Source organism: Lagopus leucura, unplaced genomic scaffold (genome assembly GCF_019238085.1).
Source record: "Lagopus leucura isolate 7727_CA_CO unplaced genomic scaffold, USGS_WTPT01 Super-Scaffold_100157, whole genome shotgun sequence".
Classification (NCBI taxonomy): Eukaryota; Metazoa; Chordata; class Aves; order Galliformes; family Phasianidae; genus Lagopus; species Lagopus leucura.
The window spans coordinates 31,286,663-31,303,737 of NW_024962334.1; the positions used below are offsets into that span (position 1 = coordinate 31,286,663).

Here is a 17,075-nt window from a genome sequence, read left to right on the forward strand (position 1 = left end):
CAGAGGGAATGCCAGGGAGCCAAAGAGATACAAGATGTAGTCTTTCTTTTAAAAAAATCAGAGATATAAACTAGCAATATCTGTCATATAGACTTACATGATGATGATGCAGCATAGGTGGCATGGAAGCCTCTGGCAGTAATGTTGTTGTTAGAGATGAAGTTGACCACCAAAGCATTACCAAAAGAAGTGACAGGATGTGGCATGGTAGTACCACAGTAACGGCCTGAAAGAGAACAGGCCAGAGTGAAAGCAGCATTCAGCACGCAATTACTTTTAATAATCTTACATTTAGGGTTAGTGCCTGACAGCAGCTAAGAGCAACATTGCTTATAATTGCATTTGTCAGTTACATCCACATAAAATTGAAATATCATATTAGCAGAGAACACACTCTACTGGACTATTTTATTTTTTTTTTAACTGAGAAAGAATTTGAACTGGGACTTCCTGCCTTCCAGGCACCCTAATCAATGGATATCCTGTCCTTGAGCTCTTGCATTCACTCTACCCACAAATTGCAGCCTAATTAAAAAATATATACTTCCAAAACCAAATAAATCTGTCAGTAGTTTCTATTTCACTGAGTTTCTAACGAAAAAAAAAAAAGAAGCAACAAATAACAGAAGAGTTCTCCTATAACAGATTGTAATATGAGAATTAAGAATGTGAATCATGATCTGAAAGAAAGTCATCTGAGAGCAAAAAGGTAACAGCCAAGTGCCCTGCTCATCTTCCCAGGTGAAACTGGAGGATAGGAGACAAGAAAAATAATTCTGCTCCCAGTTACAAGCCATTTATATTGAATGCAACCCTACTCCTGTCAAGAAATTATATACAAAAGTCATGTAAAGGAGAACAGAATCAGTCACATCTGTTCTGAATTTTCCAGGAAGGAAATTCATGACAACTCTGGGGATATCTATGGCCAGGTCTGTCTCATGGCTTCCTAGCAGTGTAAGCATTGGTCTTTATTGCTCAGGCTGCTCCTCTCCTTGAAAGTGGTGGCTCTGGACAAACATGTATGAAGGAAGCTGTAGAAAAATCAGGAACAAGCAGAAATTCAGGTTTTCCAGGGTTTCAAGAAAATCCATTTATTCATTTTCTGTTCCCAGAATTCTGCAACTTTCTTCACATGCGTTCAGTGTGACTCATGAGGGAAGTTGCACTACATTTTTGTAACCTAGATTTCACTTTAAACTGAATTGCTTGATTTCCTATATTGTTCTGATGGAGAGGAAGGAAAAGGCAGCTGGAGTCAGGTCCACTGCACATTAGCAGAGCCTGGGAGGGCCACGTTTTTCACACCAAAGTCTTATTCCGCCAGCTACAGTCTCCTCTGATTAGACTGGCAATGGGAACTTCTTTTATCAGAAAAAAAATACTAAGCTACAAGACACTCAAGAAAACCTAATTACCTTGAGTGTAGTCCCATACATGAGATAAAAAAGGAAAAGGCACATTACCTTGAAGGGGAGCGTCGTAGTTATTCCCATCCAAAATCTCCACAAAATCCATTGTACAGTTCTGTCCATTATTTTCAATATCAAAATCAGTGAAGGACAGTGTGATGTGGTTGACTGGCAACAGCAAAGTATAAAAAGTTAAAATGGAGTTTGGCATTTCACAGAGAAACTATTATATCTAGACAAATGTACTCTTTTCTCCCTTGAAGTCAACCAGTTTCCATAAAGAATAACATCTGAACTAGTTTAATCTTTGATAGGTGGAGTGAAGTACATCAGTGCTTACTGCAAAGATCCTGATAAATCTCTTCATATTTCAGTACTTTCTAATACAATTAACATGATAAGTGTGGGATTTAACAGACAGACATCAAACTAAATTTCCTAACAGCTGAACAGTTTCATTATATACTGAAAAAGTCTGCAAATACAGCATGGAAAATTTACACAAACTGAAAAACAAAACTTATTTCTACACATCTGTGACCCTCTGTCCCTTTGCAATCTATACAATAGATTTGGACAAAATGTGAACTGGCACTGCCCTGCTCCAGGCTTAGAAAGAGCTGGACCTTTCATCGTTTTGTAACGTTCCACATACATCAATCGGACTGGTTAAAGGATCATTAACCACCCTCAGCTATATTTGTATGGAATTGGATTTTCCACACCCTCAGTCTGCAGGCTACATCCTGAAAAAGATGATTTCTGACTCAGGGTATTTTTGACTCTCATATTGCTTTGGCTTTTCTGATATGAACAAAGGTGAAGTCACAAATGGAAGAATAGTGGTTTTCCTCAACACTCACCCTCTGTGAGGATAGTCAGTCCTGGCCTCAGAGCATTGATGCAGTTCAAGTGGGTTGGAAAAAGAGGCTCATGATTTAGATGATAATGAAGCCTTCTCCAACCAAGTATGAATTTGACACAAGTACTTTGCTTTTCACTGGGCTATAATTAGTTAGAATAAGCTGAGGTGACAGACATGGTCCCAGGCACTGCATTCAGCGGGGTGCCACTGATTGGTATTCAACTACAAAATCCATGTGTTGGACACCCTTGTGTCCCAGTCCAGTCAATCAATTACAGTTGTCAATGTAGGTCCTCAGGTTACAAAATAAAAAGTAAAACCACAGTGGGAGGCAAGAGCAGGAGACTTGGTGTGCACAGTAAAAGCAGAGCAAGAATTCTATGCTCTGGTTTGCCACTGGCTAAATCTGTTCTGTATGTCTGTGTCCTGTAACACTGGGACTGGTAAAACAATGCCATGTGTGGTATGCAGTGGTCCTGGTGAAGGATGTCACTGCATACACAGATACTTAACCTGGATTGTTCTGACCTCTCATACTGATGTAAATCAGGTGACAACAGTTACGTTTGACTTTTCAACCTAGATCCAAGAAATGTCTGTCTTCATAAACAAATGTTATATAGGCAGAAGACAGTTCTGATTATGTCCTTTTCATGGATATGCATTACAACCTATGCCTAAAAACCTAGTGCTTATATTCTGATTTTTTGTTTTCTTTGGCAAACTGATCTTTGTTTCATAACTTAGCAAAATAAAGTTATAAATATGGTTGGAACCTTCTGTGATTTTAATAACAACGGCTAGATATCAGATGAACAAGTGAAATTCAGTAGTAGCTATTAAAAATAAACATTCATTTTTTAATTATGTTACCAGAACACTACAACCCAGTTGTACCTATTTTTAAGAAATTCTATACCATGTAAATTTAATGCTGTACATTCAAGGTAATAACAGTTCTTGGTGGAAGATCTTTGGTATCTTAGCATCAACTACAAATTTATTTAAAAATAGGGAATCTGAGGGCATATTTATGTACACAGGACCAGTTTATTTATATTCTTTTTCATTTGTATTTTAAATTGAAATTTCTCCATAACTTTTCTCATTATTTAATTAAAAAAAAATCTTTTTTTCTTTTATTTTTTTTATTTTTTATTTTGTTAACATTGTAGATCTGATGTAACATAATTCTGGCATGAAAAATCCAGACCAAAATAATGTCAGATGAATACAGGTGTTTTAAATATATATAAGCCCTTAGATTTTCTCAAAGAGGAATCCAGCTTCACATAATATTCAACATCTCATTTATAATTTCAGAACTTGGGTCACAGTAAAACAGATAAGGTGACAAAGCTGTAAACTGTTTACCTCACATTACCCTAGACTTTTTACAGTAAAATCTAATTTAGGATAAATTAGGAGAGCCACACTCTCTCCAACTGTCAGGATGCAGAACTTCCTAGAGAAATCAAGGAGGAATTTTGTATTGTTATAACAGAAAAGAAGATGAGGATATTAGTCATCCAAGCTAACTATAAAAGATGTTTTCACTTACATGGTTCCTGAGCCTGAATAATCCAGCTGCAGTTCTGATTGTTTGGGTATTTGGCAGGATACAGAGGAGAGGAAATTGCTGCCCCAACTGAATCTGACTCTATGAAACTTCCACATGCTTTAGAATAAAACACATACATTCACATTTATACACAAAATTATTTGTATATATAAAACACAAATATTAGAATTTGTAGCAAAAATAAATAAGAGATAATATTCAACAGCAATTTTTATAAGGATAAAATCCATGACAGTAATCAGTAGAAATAGAGACTTAAGGACTACCTCCTAGAACCTGCTGTAGCTTCTTGACACAAGTTCATAAATGATATTGCGCCTGGTTGACCTCCTGAGGAACCAGAATGACCTGGGAGCAGATCTCATCTTTGTCAGTTCCTCATAGCCAAGAAGAGCAACTTTGGGACCAAAATAACTTGATTTCAAGGTGATCCAATCATACCCCCACTTATCTAATCATTTGCCTATACTGGTAGCTAGGCAGGAAAAAAGTCCTAAGAAAATATCCAGAAACCTCCAATGCCTCAGGACAGCATCATGTTTCATTAGCATTACCCTCTTGTGAGCTGCATCAACAAAATGGCATTTGTGTGAAATGCTGCACATATGCAAGTGTGTGGCTGACTGCATCTTTGGCTGAGTGCTGAATGCTATCACGCCTAGTTTCTAAGCATACTGACTCATCACAAACCCTCCCTGTTCTGAGTTTATAGTGCAGAATGGAAAGCGAGGTACCAAAGACCGAGATCCGTTCATCATGCTGTGCTGCCTAAAAAATCCAGCAGGAGATAGAATTTACAAGGTTTCACAGAAAGAGAGAAGCTGGTGTTTGTTAGATTTTGCAAGTCTGAACTCACGGACGTCATCAGCAGTACCAGACAAAATTGAATTTTACCTACTCAATAAAAGGCAATTTTTTTTTCCCCAAGAATCTAAGATGATCCTTAGATTTTAAATATTTTAATCCATAATTTGGAAAAATTCCATCCTGTTAGAGCTATACAGCTGTGCTAAAAGACTGTCTGTAATGCAAACTGATTGGTGGCTGGTTAAATACATGCTAATGCAAATGAAGAAACTACCTTCACTAAAGCGAGCACTGAAGCCCCTGTGCTGCAAGGTTCCATCAGAGCGCAGCCGGACGTACATCTGATTCCTGGAGGATGTGATAGGAGAAGGATGTTCTGTCCCACAGAGTTTTCTAAGAAGCTGTGCTTCACTGCTAGGACCATCATACACCTGTTATGAAAAGGTTAAATTAAGTACTAGGTTTTAATAGGCATTTTGAGAACAGTTGTTTCACTTTACTTCACTCTCTCTTTTACATTTTATGCACTTTGACCCTGACACAGCCCTGGCACGAATAGTGCAAACCACTTGCACATTGCCTGTCTTAATTCTATTGCTGTTTCCAAAAAATTCAAGTATTTCAGCCTGAAGCTACTGTAATCTTTGTAACAAAAATGTATCATGTAACCATTTTCTCTGTGTGTATCCAGTATGGTGGTTATCCTCCATTAACAATCTAGATAATCCCATACACCTTTTTTTCCAGTTAATGTCTAAAATGAGTTCCTATGTAGTTTTCATTCAGTTAATCCCAAATCTTGCCTCAGAAAAGGCATTCAAATTGACTCTAACATGCAACTACTGCAACAGTATGAGCAATGACTGTGTGCAAAGAAAGTAGACGCTGGGTTTATGGCTTTTAGATACTTGTACCCAGCATTAGTTATCAGAGTCCATATAACTATGTTTTATAATGGCTTTATTGTGTTGAATTACACTCACGCACATAAGACGCTACTGAGGCAGAGGGCAAAGAAGAGTTAAAAAAGAGGAAGACAGCAAAGATGGTTTTCTAAAAATTCACTTTTAATTTTGCCACAATGCCTTCCTTCTCTTTTTTGCCCTTACAGCAGATAATTTTGTTTTCTTCTTCTTTATTTCAAAATAAGAAGGAAAGGATAGTGAAGTTAAAACTCACGAGTTTCTAGCTAAAGCAACATCAAAATTATATTTAAAGAAAAAACAACAAGGAAAAACAGCCACAATCTCAGAGTGTCCCATTAATCTTTTGTAGACATGATTCACTGCAAACGTGTTTAGAGTCATGGACCACCCCCACAGCCCTTGTGCCTGGTTTCAGCAGTGGTGAGCACAAGAGACATCAGGAAAAGTCTTCGAGCTACTGGGCAGCAGCAAGTGTTGACTTCAGTTCCTGTTTCAGCATTAATATCCTATACAGCAGCAAGCCTGTCATTTAGTATAACCTATTACTCAGCTTCCTACAGCAAAACGGAAAAAAATACGGGATAGTGAGAGTACTGAAAGACACTAAGATGCTAGGATATTAAAAAGCTATATAAGCCTCCACTTAGGTCAAAATAATGTCATTCTGTTAGAAGAAATCTACTTTTCATTAGTGCTCTTCTTTTGCTTGCAAGTACCTCAAATTCCATAAAGGCTGCTCAGTGCAGCACTGATAAAATAAACATTTGCAACTAGACTGTATGGCACGATGTTTACGCCTCCCCTGTTTGAGGACCCCTGAGCACATTAATGAAACAAATGTACAAAAACAGTAGCTGAGGAAAAGCTGACCTGTCTCTAATAGTCCTCAGAGTTGAGGAACAAAGGACAACACTCCTCTTTAATCCACTGGCATATCCTTCTTGGCCAGTGCAGTACCATGAATTAAACATTTGCCCTCAGGCAAATAACACTGGTTAGCTTTGTGAGACCTTGTGACTGAGTATTAAGTGTACTGCAGTGTCTGTACAAATTATTACCTTGTAAAGAGAACCATGATATCCATCCATTCAACCTTTTCTCCTTTCTTGGCATCTCTTTAATACATACTTTGCAATACTTATTCTTCTGCTGTACATACCTTCTGTATGTAAACCAGATTGCCTGTTGTTAAAAACCTTAAGCCACGGAATGCAAAAAAGTAATGACTAAGGAAATAACCCTTAGGAATGAAGGTACTTTCCCTGAAAGAATGAAAGTTCTTTCCCTGTACACTGCTGAGAAGTTCTTATCTGAATGCCAGAGCTGAGAATAAGCAATGCACTGATAGAAAGCAGACAGAGGGCCCGACTATAGTTCACGCAAACTGCTGGTTTTGTTGTTCTGTGCCACTGCATGAGATCTGAACATTGACACATGAGCAATTATGAGACTGCAGTAGTTAAACTTCCTCACTAGGGAGGACATTAAGGATGAGTAATGTCAGAGACTAAGTAGATACTTCATTCCAAGAGCTTTCTGAAAGAAAGAGGTCTTTCTGTAGTAATACAGAAAGAGCATGAAGTTAGAGGAATGTTTTCTAAATCAAGTCTATTAGCTGTTTCTGGGCAGAGTGCTTGAAGAATAGTGCTGTTTCCTAGGGGCAGGGAAGGCTCCTGGCCTTTATGCTTGCTAAAAATCTGATTCCAGCAACAGCTCAGCACAAGCATTAGTGAGATACAGCAGCAGCTCTTAGGAGTTGTGGCAACTACAAACTAAGCAGGAGTATTTGCACATGCTGCTACATTTTTGCCAAACTCCTATTTATTGGCTTGTAGGGGGATTACAGTCTTGAATCTAGATCAGAAACCACAATATTCACACATCAGTTCCGGAAAGTCCATCTGCAACTTCTTGAAGTTATTTTGAAAACATATGAAGAATGCCTCTCTGGTGACTTAAAAGCTAACTTTTCCTTTGTATTGTGGGTAGCTGCAATTTTCTCTTCCCTTTATACAATGAACTGCTTGCTAAAATGTAACCTGCAAAAGCACATGACAAAATGATGATGATAATTTTTATCTACTCAGCCATAGGAATGCCACATATCACTGCCCTCTCTTGGAAGATCCTCTCTGACAGCACACAGAATAAAAGAAGTTGCAACCTCCTTTCTAGCTTCCAGAGGTTTTCTACATTCCTGTGTATTACTTGTTATACTGAAACAGGAAAGAAAAATAACATTTATTTAATAAGGCACTGAAAACAATAAACTATTTTTCCTAACCCTGTCCAGTGCCTTGTGCTTATACTTTTTACAGAACACAACCAAGTTATATACAAGACCAGAAGTAAAAGCTATATATATACACATTTGACAGATGAAGAGCTGTTCATCTCTTCCAAGAACAGATAAAATACAGAATTTAGGCACAGAAACAGGAAACACCTAAATTCAGGAGTACAGGAATGTGTTTTTGGTAGCTGGGACTGCTCTGTTCATCCCTTTGCTCCAGAGGGAGATCAGAGCAGTTACAGGTTACAGCTCTATGCTTAAAATTAATTCATCTGAATCCAGATTTGTGATACAATTCAGGTACGAAATCATTGAGCGGAAATGAAAAATGCACTGGGCTTTTTGCAAATGCAGCACATTCAAGAAGCAGCAGACTTGAGCATTTGCCTTCCCCCCATTTTGCTCATGCAATAATGGTGCAATAGCAAATTTTTGAGAAAAAATAGACCTTAGACTTTCCCACAGAAAAAGATACATCGTAGAAATATTTCAGAAAAATAAATAAGGACAAAACCCAGAGAAAGAAGCTCATCAAAAAACAGACAAACAATACTATGGCTACATATTACATCTCGTGTTGTACCACAAGGAAAAACGAGTGGGTCTAGAATGGATGAAGGAAAAGTGCACTGGTATGCTTAAGGGTGGAGGTGAACCCCAAGAGAACTTCAAACAAATAAAACCCATAACAGTAAACAGATATCCAGAACAACAACAAAAAGAGAATCAGAAATATAAAAGGGTGGAACCACTGTGTTACTCATACACAGTAACTGTTCCTATATTAGAGAGAGAAAAACAGCCCACCAGCTTCCTTAGCTGCCCATATTTTCCAGTTATGCTTCTTTTGGAATGTGTTTCCTAAACCATTCACAGTCATACATCTACTCATGCATTTTTAGTCACTCTCTGTATCCCATCTCTGCTCTCTTACATTGTGCCTTGTAACAAGAGGAATACAAAGTGATTTTCAGCTCACTGGCTTACTAGGAATACAAAGAAATCCCATCCAGTCCTTCATTTCCCTTATGATTCCCCTGCACTGGGGCTAAAGAGTTATTTCCCACCTTTTACAGAGCCCTTTATTATCTCTTGGTTTCAAATGAGCCTTCTTCCTCGTCCATTTTCAAACTACCCTCCTCTTGGCAGGTGGTGATTGATGCCTGCATTAGAGATGCATCTCCCTCCCTGCTCATATTGCTGCTTCAGACATGTTTTCACAGCACAGGCTGATCAGCAGCGTCTTCCTCCATCATTCTCCCAACAAAACAAAAAGCAAAAGCAAATAACAGATACTGTAGCAGTAAAAAAAAGTCAGTGTGCTGCAGTGGCCTACAAATTCTGCTGCATGTGAAGCCACTTCTCTACTGCTAGCTGAAGGGTGTGTGCTTTTCACTGAGTAGAAACCAAGTGCCCACATGCAGCCTACAAAGGCAGTAAGTCTACAGTGTGTTTAGATAGGTACATACATCCATTGGCATCAGGTGTAAAAAAGAAGAATGCATATCAGATCTTTTCAGAATTCTTAATTTGTGTACATTTTTTTTTTTAGTTCTGTTTTGTTTTAGTTTGGTTTGGGATGGGATTTTTTTCCCCACTTTTACCAGTGCTACCATTTCAGATGTTTTTGTCTGGGCTGCTTCTGTGAGATACCATAGAGGACTATGATATTCTTCCAACAGACTTTCCCTTTCAACAGTCACCTTGCTTCAGAACCAGAAAAAAAAATAAAATTTAATTTTAAAAAAATGCTTTGTGGCCAAATGAAACCTCCAGTTCTGCTCAGCAAAATGGAGACATTTCTTTTTTTTCTGGTTCAGTAAAAACGAGCTTTACAAGGCAATCTTGTTAAAACTGATGCTGTTTTCAAAAGATTCTCAGCCCCTGCCAAACTTCGTCCCCTCAGAATAACATTTTATCAAGGAGAAGAAAGCTGGATTTTGGGCGACAGCCACTGTGCTTTATCCGGCGGCTGCTGATCACACATGCTTTTGTACTGAGTGAAGTGCAATCTGACATCAAAGGTCAGGATTTCATGTCCCTGCTCCTAAGAGGCCAAGTGGAGATGTGGAGAGTTCTTCATTGTTGTGCACTGGTTGAACAGCAACTTGAATTTCTGTGATATCAACAAAAGCTTACAAAACCACAGCAACATGAGGCTTTTAAGAGACCAGTGTCCTCAATGAAGCAATTGAACTAATGCATACCCGAATACATTGGGCATACACAAAGCCCCAACTTCTGTCTGTATATAGACCTCCCTCTCACCTGAGTTTTGCAATAGAGTATGGTCAATCTGGTATATGTGTGGGCAGTCATTTGATGCAAGCTGTGGTAAACTACGTTATAATTAAAATGGAAAAAGATGTCTTAACAGCCATGTATCGATATAGAGGGCTATTCCTTTAAAACTACATAAAGCACACCATCTAAAAGAAAAATGTGGTGCTAGGATGCAGCATGACTGCTTTCAAGAAAAGACCTTTCCAGATAAAGTGGAAACCTGGAATAATGCAGAGACTGTTTCATTGGTGAAGCAAAGGGAAATCATAACTATTTAACTTAAAATTTAAGCCTTAGTTTGTCTGTGAATAAATACAGAACATGACTATGCAACTAACACCCTGAAATTAACTGTAGCCTAAATTGCACAGTAAGCTTCCTCTTTTGCAAGAATTTCTTCAGATTCATTAAGGAAACTTTTGAAATTTCTATAGTTACTTACAGTAACGTTGTCATAGTTACATGAATGGTGATCTTCGAGGTCAAAATCCGTGAAGTTCAATAGGACTCTGTGGCTGGAGTCAACTTGGATAAGCCAAGAACAGTCTGTGTTGTTACTATAAGGCTCAGGATAGTTTGGAGAATGGATTTCCCCATTGGTAGCTTGAAAAATACCACCACAGCCTGAAAAAGATATCATCAGCTTTCATCACAACTGCTCTTTTATCTCTAGTAAGAATACATGTCTATTTTTAAACTGAGGGAAGAACGTTTCCATCATTTTATTTTCTGCATTGAACTCATGTAATATGAGTGTTCCAACTGACACATGGCCCTGTCTGCAATGAAAATCAATGGGAAATTATTGCTAGGAAAATATAACCTTTCATTGTTGATGAATATGCAAAAACAATGTTCCTTTCCAGTCCCAGGCTGGATAGTAGATGTCTTTGAGTCTGAAGTTAATGCTGGTATTCCTCTACCCTAAATATTAAAAAAGCAATTAAAAATACCACTCATGTGAATGCCACAGACCTTTTACACATGAATCACAATAGCCTCATACTGAGAAAGTATAATAACCTTGCATACTGAGAAAGCAATGACTAGGCCTAGCTGAGAACAAAAAAATATTTCTGAATATATCAAGAAAGCTAGGAGTTCCCCTTTCCCCATGAGCAGTAAAATATTTGCAAGCTTTGAAGTTCCTACTTCTCTATCCATACAGCTGAGGACTCCCTAAGCACTCCAGTCAACATCTGGATATTTCTGTCCGTAACTGATCCAGTGCTCGTGAATATCTGAGCAAAAAGAATAATGGATCCTGTGATAGAAGTGCCATGGCTTTCAGTGGGAAAAAACACATGGATTTTCATAGTTTGTAGAGGGATGGAGGAGGGTGACAGAAAGACATGCTGTCTCTGCTGGAGACAGAGACAACCTGCTGAAAGAATAAATACTATAGCATTACTGCATTCTGAAGAGAAGGTATTCAGAGGCTATAGGGAGGCTGAGAGCACAACAGGCAAAATGCTATGAAGTGATGAGAAAGCCTCAGGGGATCTAAGAATAAAAAATAAGCCACCAGATCTTGGAAGGGGATTAATTCAGAGAAGTATTGCAAACTGATCATTTATTAAAAAAATCTTGTGTTTTTTTTCACAAAACTTGTGAGAATGGAAAAATATAAACCTTGACAAATGAATGAATCAGTGTGCTTAATCAAGCAAAACTGCCAGAATTAAAATCTGCCTCCCTTCATTCTTCACTGCAATTAGTTACCAATAATTGGCCTTTTCATGAGAACTCCCATATAGAAACATGTGTTGGATCTTTTAAGCATGTCTCTTCTTTTACTTATTACCAGTAAGGCTTTGAACAAATAATCACAGGTGGGATGGATGAACCTTACGGAGTTCAAGTATTTAGTAATCACGCCAAATATTTGTGGAGGTCACCAAGTTCTTCAAGTAAAGCCACGTTTTCAGATCTTTTTCATTTTATGATTTAAAAACAGAAGCATTATTTGGCTAATACAGGACTAATAATTCGTGTGAGGTGGGTAGAGAAGGGCAGAAGAGTATTTTACTACCATGAAGTTCCTTTATGATTACAAAAATGCCCTGATTAATTTTTTAGAGAAAAAACCCCAACAAGGTAGCCTGTATAAATATATAGGTGGGCCTATGAATTTGAGCTAATTGTTTTCTTTCTTTTTCCCCTCTGGGCGTTTTTCAGTCTCTCTTAGTGTTACTGCATCCAGTAACACCCAAATTCACCCTTAGCTCTTAATCTTATACTGGTTATCTACATGCTTGCATGGCTAATCCTCAATTCTGACTTCCTGAATTTCTCATAGAACTAATCAGTACACTCACCATGTGGATTTTCTTGCCAGGAAGCATTGAAACCTTTCCCAGTCACTGCTTCATCTGTCTTGAAACGGACAACAGCTGAATTACCAGTGGTAGAGACCAGGAGGGGGTTCTGTGCTGATCTTGAAATACACAGCTGGGCTAGTCTGGGAGAGAGGAAATCAGGGCCACCAAAGACCTAGAAATGGAAGAAAACACTGGTAATATTTTTAAAAGAACCCATCTGCCACATAGAAAAGAGAGAAATGTTTCGGAGAATAAAAATCTCTTGTAATATTGAAAGTGATTCCACATTTTAAAAGCAAAGTGGATAATAAGGTTACTTTCTGTGCAAGTTTATTTTGTATATGCACCATCCAGAACAGAATGAGAGTTCAAAACAGCTTTGTATCAAATAAGAACTTTTTGCTTTGGGGACTTTGCTACATTCTTCTTCACTGATCCCTCTACAGTTATTACCTTGTTTCTGTGGAAACATAAAAAAACATTTTTATGCGCTTGTGAAAACAAACTATATATCTTTGCAGGAATTTTTGCTGATATTTTGCACAGGTAAGACTGATTTATTTTATTTTAATCGGGGCTAGATTTTATCACTTTCTATTGAAACAAAAAGTTGCAATTTTATTAATTTCAACAGCAGAATCAGAATCCAAAACACAAAATTTTGGTCCTGTAAACTACAATATAATAATCCTCTATGGGAACAAGGATATATATACAGGGCTGCTCCAAAAAGTGACACCTTTTATTTGATTATGCTGGCCCACAGAGTCTGAGGCGGATGTTGGTGGCATGGCAGTACAGATTGAAACCTTCTCATCAATATTCTGTTATATTTTGTTGCTGTGTGACTGGTGGCAGCAGAGGGGCAGTCTGACAGAATGGTGTCTGACATGGATGTGCATATGGAGCAAAGATGTGGAACTGAATTCCTCCATGTGGAAAACAATGGCACCAGTGGACATTCACTGGTGTTTCCTGAATATTTATGGAGAACAAACAGTGGATGTCAGCACAGTGAGGTAGTGAATGGTGCATTTCAGCAGTGGCAACAGTGAAGTGGAAGACAAACCATGTTCCAGATGGCCATCATGAAATGAAGAACATCTTGATCTGCTCATCCATGTGAATCAGCTAATAGTAGTAGCTACACTGAAAAACTACTTTATGCAGAGAATTTGCTTTATCAAGTAGTGTTGTTACGCTGTTTGTAGCTATTGTAGTTCCCACGGAAAGAAGTAGAAAGTATTACTTTCATAGTGAGCTACATACCATACATATTTGCCACAGTTAAAAAAAAAGAAAAAAAGAAAAAAGAAAAAAGAAAAAAAAATGACATTCAAGAGCTGGAATTTCTTATTTGGTAAAGCATACCTCAGGCAGTTATAAACTAGAAAACCATCACTACATCGTCATCGGTATTGTGCACTTTATAATGAAATTTATTGCAATTCAAGTGAATTAAATGGCAGCCCTGGAGCCTTGCTAATCCTGTGTTTTGTTTTTCAAAAGAGATGTGGGAGGATCTTAGTTTGAGCCCATTTTTAACTGGTGGAACTGGCTCATCTTCCTCAGTCTTCCCTCTTATAGCCATAGACAATACACACGCTCAGCACAATTTTAAAAAACAGATGCTATTTTGGTACCCAATGGCTTCATGTATGTTAATGAAACACTGTCTGATACTACAGTCTCCACCTTCCATGGAAATGTTTCTCATGAGACAGCAGCTACAAAAGACAGCTTGACAGTAACCTTAAATGTCAAAATTGTTGGAGACATCAAACAAGAGTGTGCCATTATCTTTCCATAACTGAACTAGCTGAACTAGTGTGCCACTATCTTTCCATAACTGAACTAGCTATAGATAGAACAACAACAGATAGAAAAACTATTCTGGTTGTATCTGAAGATATTACATAATAAATTCAAACCCTGAACTAGAGAATGGCAAGTTCTAACAACAAAACTGGGAAATAGGAAGGTTGGTCAACAGATCCCATCAAGATTTTCCCAGCAGTAACAACCCAAGCCTGATCCAGTATTTTCTTAGTCTCATAAACATGAATAAGGTTGAAAAAAAGCAATCCATGAATCTCTTTCAAAAAGTGACAATGCCAAAAGAATCAGTCTTCTGTAAGGCCTTTTTGCCCCTCATCACTTCTAGACGAGAGCAAACTTAGTGTTTGAACAAGCCCTGCCAGACACTTTCTAACCTCAGAAGTTGTTTGTGTTCTGTCCAAGTTAAACATCTGAGTAAATCTTACAAATAGCTGAACTAGCTCCATCACCTTCAGGGATAAGTGTAGCGCAGTGCTACATAATTTCATGGATATTGTGCACACCAGCTGCTCGCACTGCCTGATGCTGCTCTGCCATTAGAGGTACAAAGAAATATAAAAGGAAAAAACATGGAGTGACATCAGGGTAATGTGGCATTTCAGAAGCTGAAGCTTCAACCCCCAAAAGAAACAAGGAATGAATTCTGTCACAGTCTCTTAGATGTTCAGAAGATTGTATCTTGTTTCAGTGGCTGATTACACAGGCTTAATAGCTTAAATATATTAATTTTGTCTAAGACTAGCAGTTTTTTGCTTTCTGCAGGGAGTCTACATGGTTGAATGGATAATGGTCCCTCTGTCTAATCAATCTTTTCAAAGCATTCAGAAGTCAGAATGGATGAAATCACAGCTCAGATTAAGACTTGGTTAGGAAGCAGTCATAGTCTAGGGAAGAAGCATGTTTGTCCACTGGAACCTCAGTCTTTTCAGTAAAATGTCACTGCTTGGCTGCCTGTAAGGCCCAATGACAATTGCATTTGTCAGAAGTCTGCACAGAATGTGAATTTTAAAATGTGTTCGTGGTATATCTCTCTGAGTCAGAGCCACAGCATGGGACTTAGCAGGAACACATGTTCTTAATCATTTAAACCTGCCTGGAGAAGCTATGTGGCCAAGGAAACAGCAAGAGTTTCTAATATGCATCTAATCTGTAGCATGGACTGGCCTCTCACATGATGCTCCCTGGAGCCATCTGCACACCATGGGCAAGGAGACCAAACCCAGCTCTGACATAAACCCTGCTGACTTCTGCTGGGTGGTTAAAAGAATTAAGAATGGGCAAGAATAATGAATGGGAATCTGAGTTTTGTGGGTTTCCTTTACACTGTTAGCTGTTCAGCAACAGTTTTCTGTACAGTTTCAAAATAAAAAGCACTAGTCAAAGTCCAATTCATTAGAGCTAGGAGTATATTTCTTTTCTCCTTTATGCTGGTTTAATTAATGAGATGCTTTCAAAAGGACTGGAACAAAAACAAGCTAGTGTGTTTCCATGACAAAAAACAATAAAATGTTACTGTTGGCTACAAAATAGAAAATCAGTAGTTACCACATGAAGAAAAAAAGAGGAAAAGGAGGATTGATGGAAAGAATGAAATCCAGGGTGTGGCTCACAAAAAGTCACAGGATATCTCAGCTGCAAACAGATTAAAAATAAAAATGTTTTATCAGATCAGAGCACCTGATCCAGTAAAGCTGGATGCCATAGAAAAGGGATGCGGGACATTGTCATAAAGCCCATGGTTTTAATCTGTTCTTACCATTTGCTTCTGCCCTGTTAGCTCCATTTATTGTTAACAGTCAGCATTCCAGAGTTATGAGCAACAGAAAGCTGTTTTCATGTGGTCGGTCACCCTCATGACACAGATTTTCTGGGAATAAAACTGATCCCTGCTCAGATATAACTGCCAGCAAAGAGAGAGCCCAGCTTTGACAGAGAATCAAGACTTACAGTAGTACTTGATGGCTCTTTATGCTTAATGAGAAGACAAAAGCAACTACTAAAGACCTGTAAGTGCAGTAGGTTGACAGGTTTCCCTCATTTTCTGCTCAGTGTTACCTCTTGCTGTGGCAGCATATACTTAAAGCTTTCAAAAACGTGATCAGTGATCATTTTTTTCTGTATGTGTTTTCAATAGAAGCCCTTAATTTTATTTTTTTTTAACTCGTTCATTATGTCCAAAATGATGGCTTCTATTTCCATAAAATATTTCAGAAAACACTTTAAAACAAGCTTCTGTGACAATATCTGCGGACTCTAACCATAGCAGAAAGGAGAAACTGCATTAGACTGTTTCTTCTGTTCCTGCAGTCCTTGGAGTGATCTGCTCCAGAAAGAAAAGTACATTACCTGTGTATTTTTGAGAACTAAATCTAATACTCTTACCTCCAAAACATCATAGTCGCAGTTTGGGTGATATTCAACGTCAAATTCCTCAATGGTGATTTGGATGCTGCTACCAGGCGTTGTGTGAATGTACCAGATGCATTCTCTGTTGCTTGGATATCTGTTGGGGTAGCCAGGACTGTGAAAGGAACCAGAAGGGCCAGAGAGTTCTCCTCCACAACCTGATAACACAGCAAAGCAACCTGTCAGTGAGGGGCTCTGGAAAATGTCACTGACAGCTCCATAATGAGGACAGACATTAGCACCAATTTCCTGCGTGAGGGTGTGCACCGGATTGGATGACCCTCTCTGTCAGAGGAACTGAGGTCTATTGGAAAGGAGAAACTGAGGAACTGCACGCTGGG

The 17,075-nt window shown here is 38.3% G+C and overlaps 1 protein-coding gene across 1 annotated transcript in view; it reads right to left on the bottom strand.

The window, feature by feature from the left end:
• The window catches only part of CUBN (cubilin), a 139,914-nt gene that overhangs the window by 54,253 nt on the left and 68,586 nt on the right, over positions 1–17,075 (bottom strand). The window contains exons 30-36 of the mRNA XM_042888520.1: positions 16,711–16,892; positions 12,487–12,661; positions 10,611–10,792; positions 4,941–5,097; positions 3,839–3,955; positions 1,467–1,580; positions 98–226 (exon numbers count right to left, since the gene is read on the bottom strand). Of these exons, the coding sequence (XP_042744454.1) occupies positions 98–226; positions 1,467–1,580; positions 3,839–3,955; positions 4,941–5,097; positions 10,611–10,792; positions 12,487–12,661; positions 16,711–16,892 (1,056 nt within the window). The remainder of the gene's footprint in view (positions 1–97; positions 227–1,466; positions 1,581–3,838; positions 3,956–4,940; positions 5,098–10,610; positions 10,793–12,486; positions 12,662–16,710; positions 16,893–17,075) is intronic.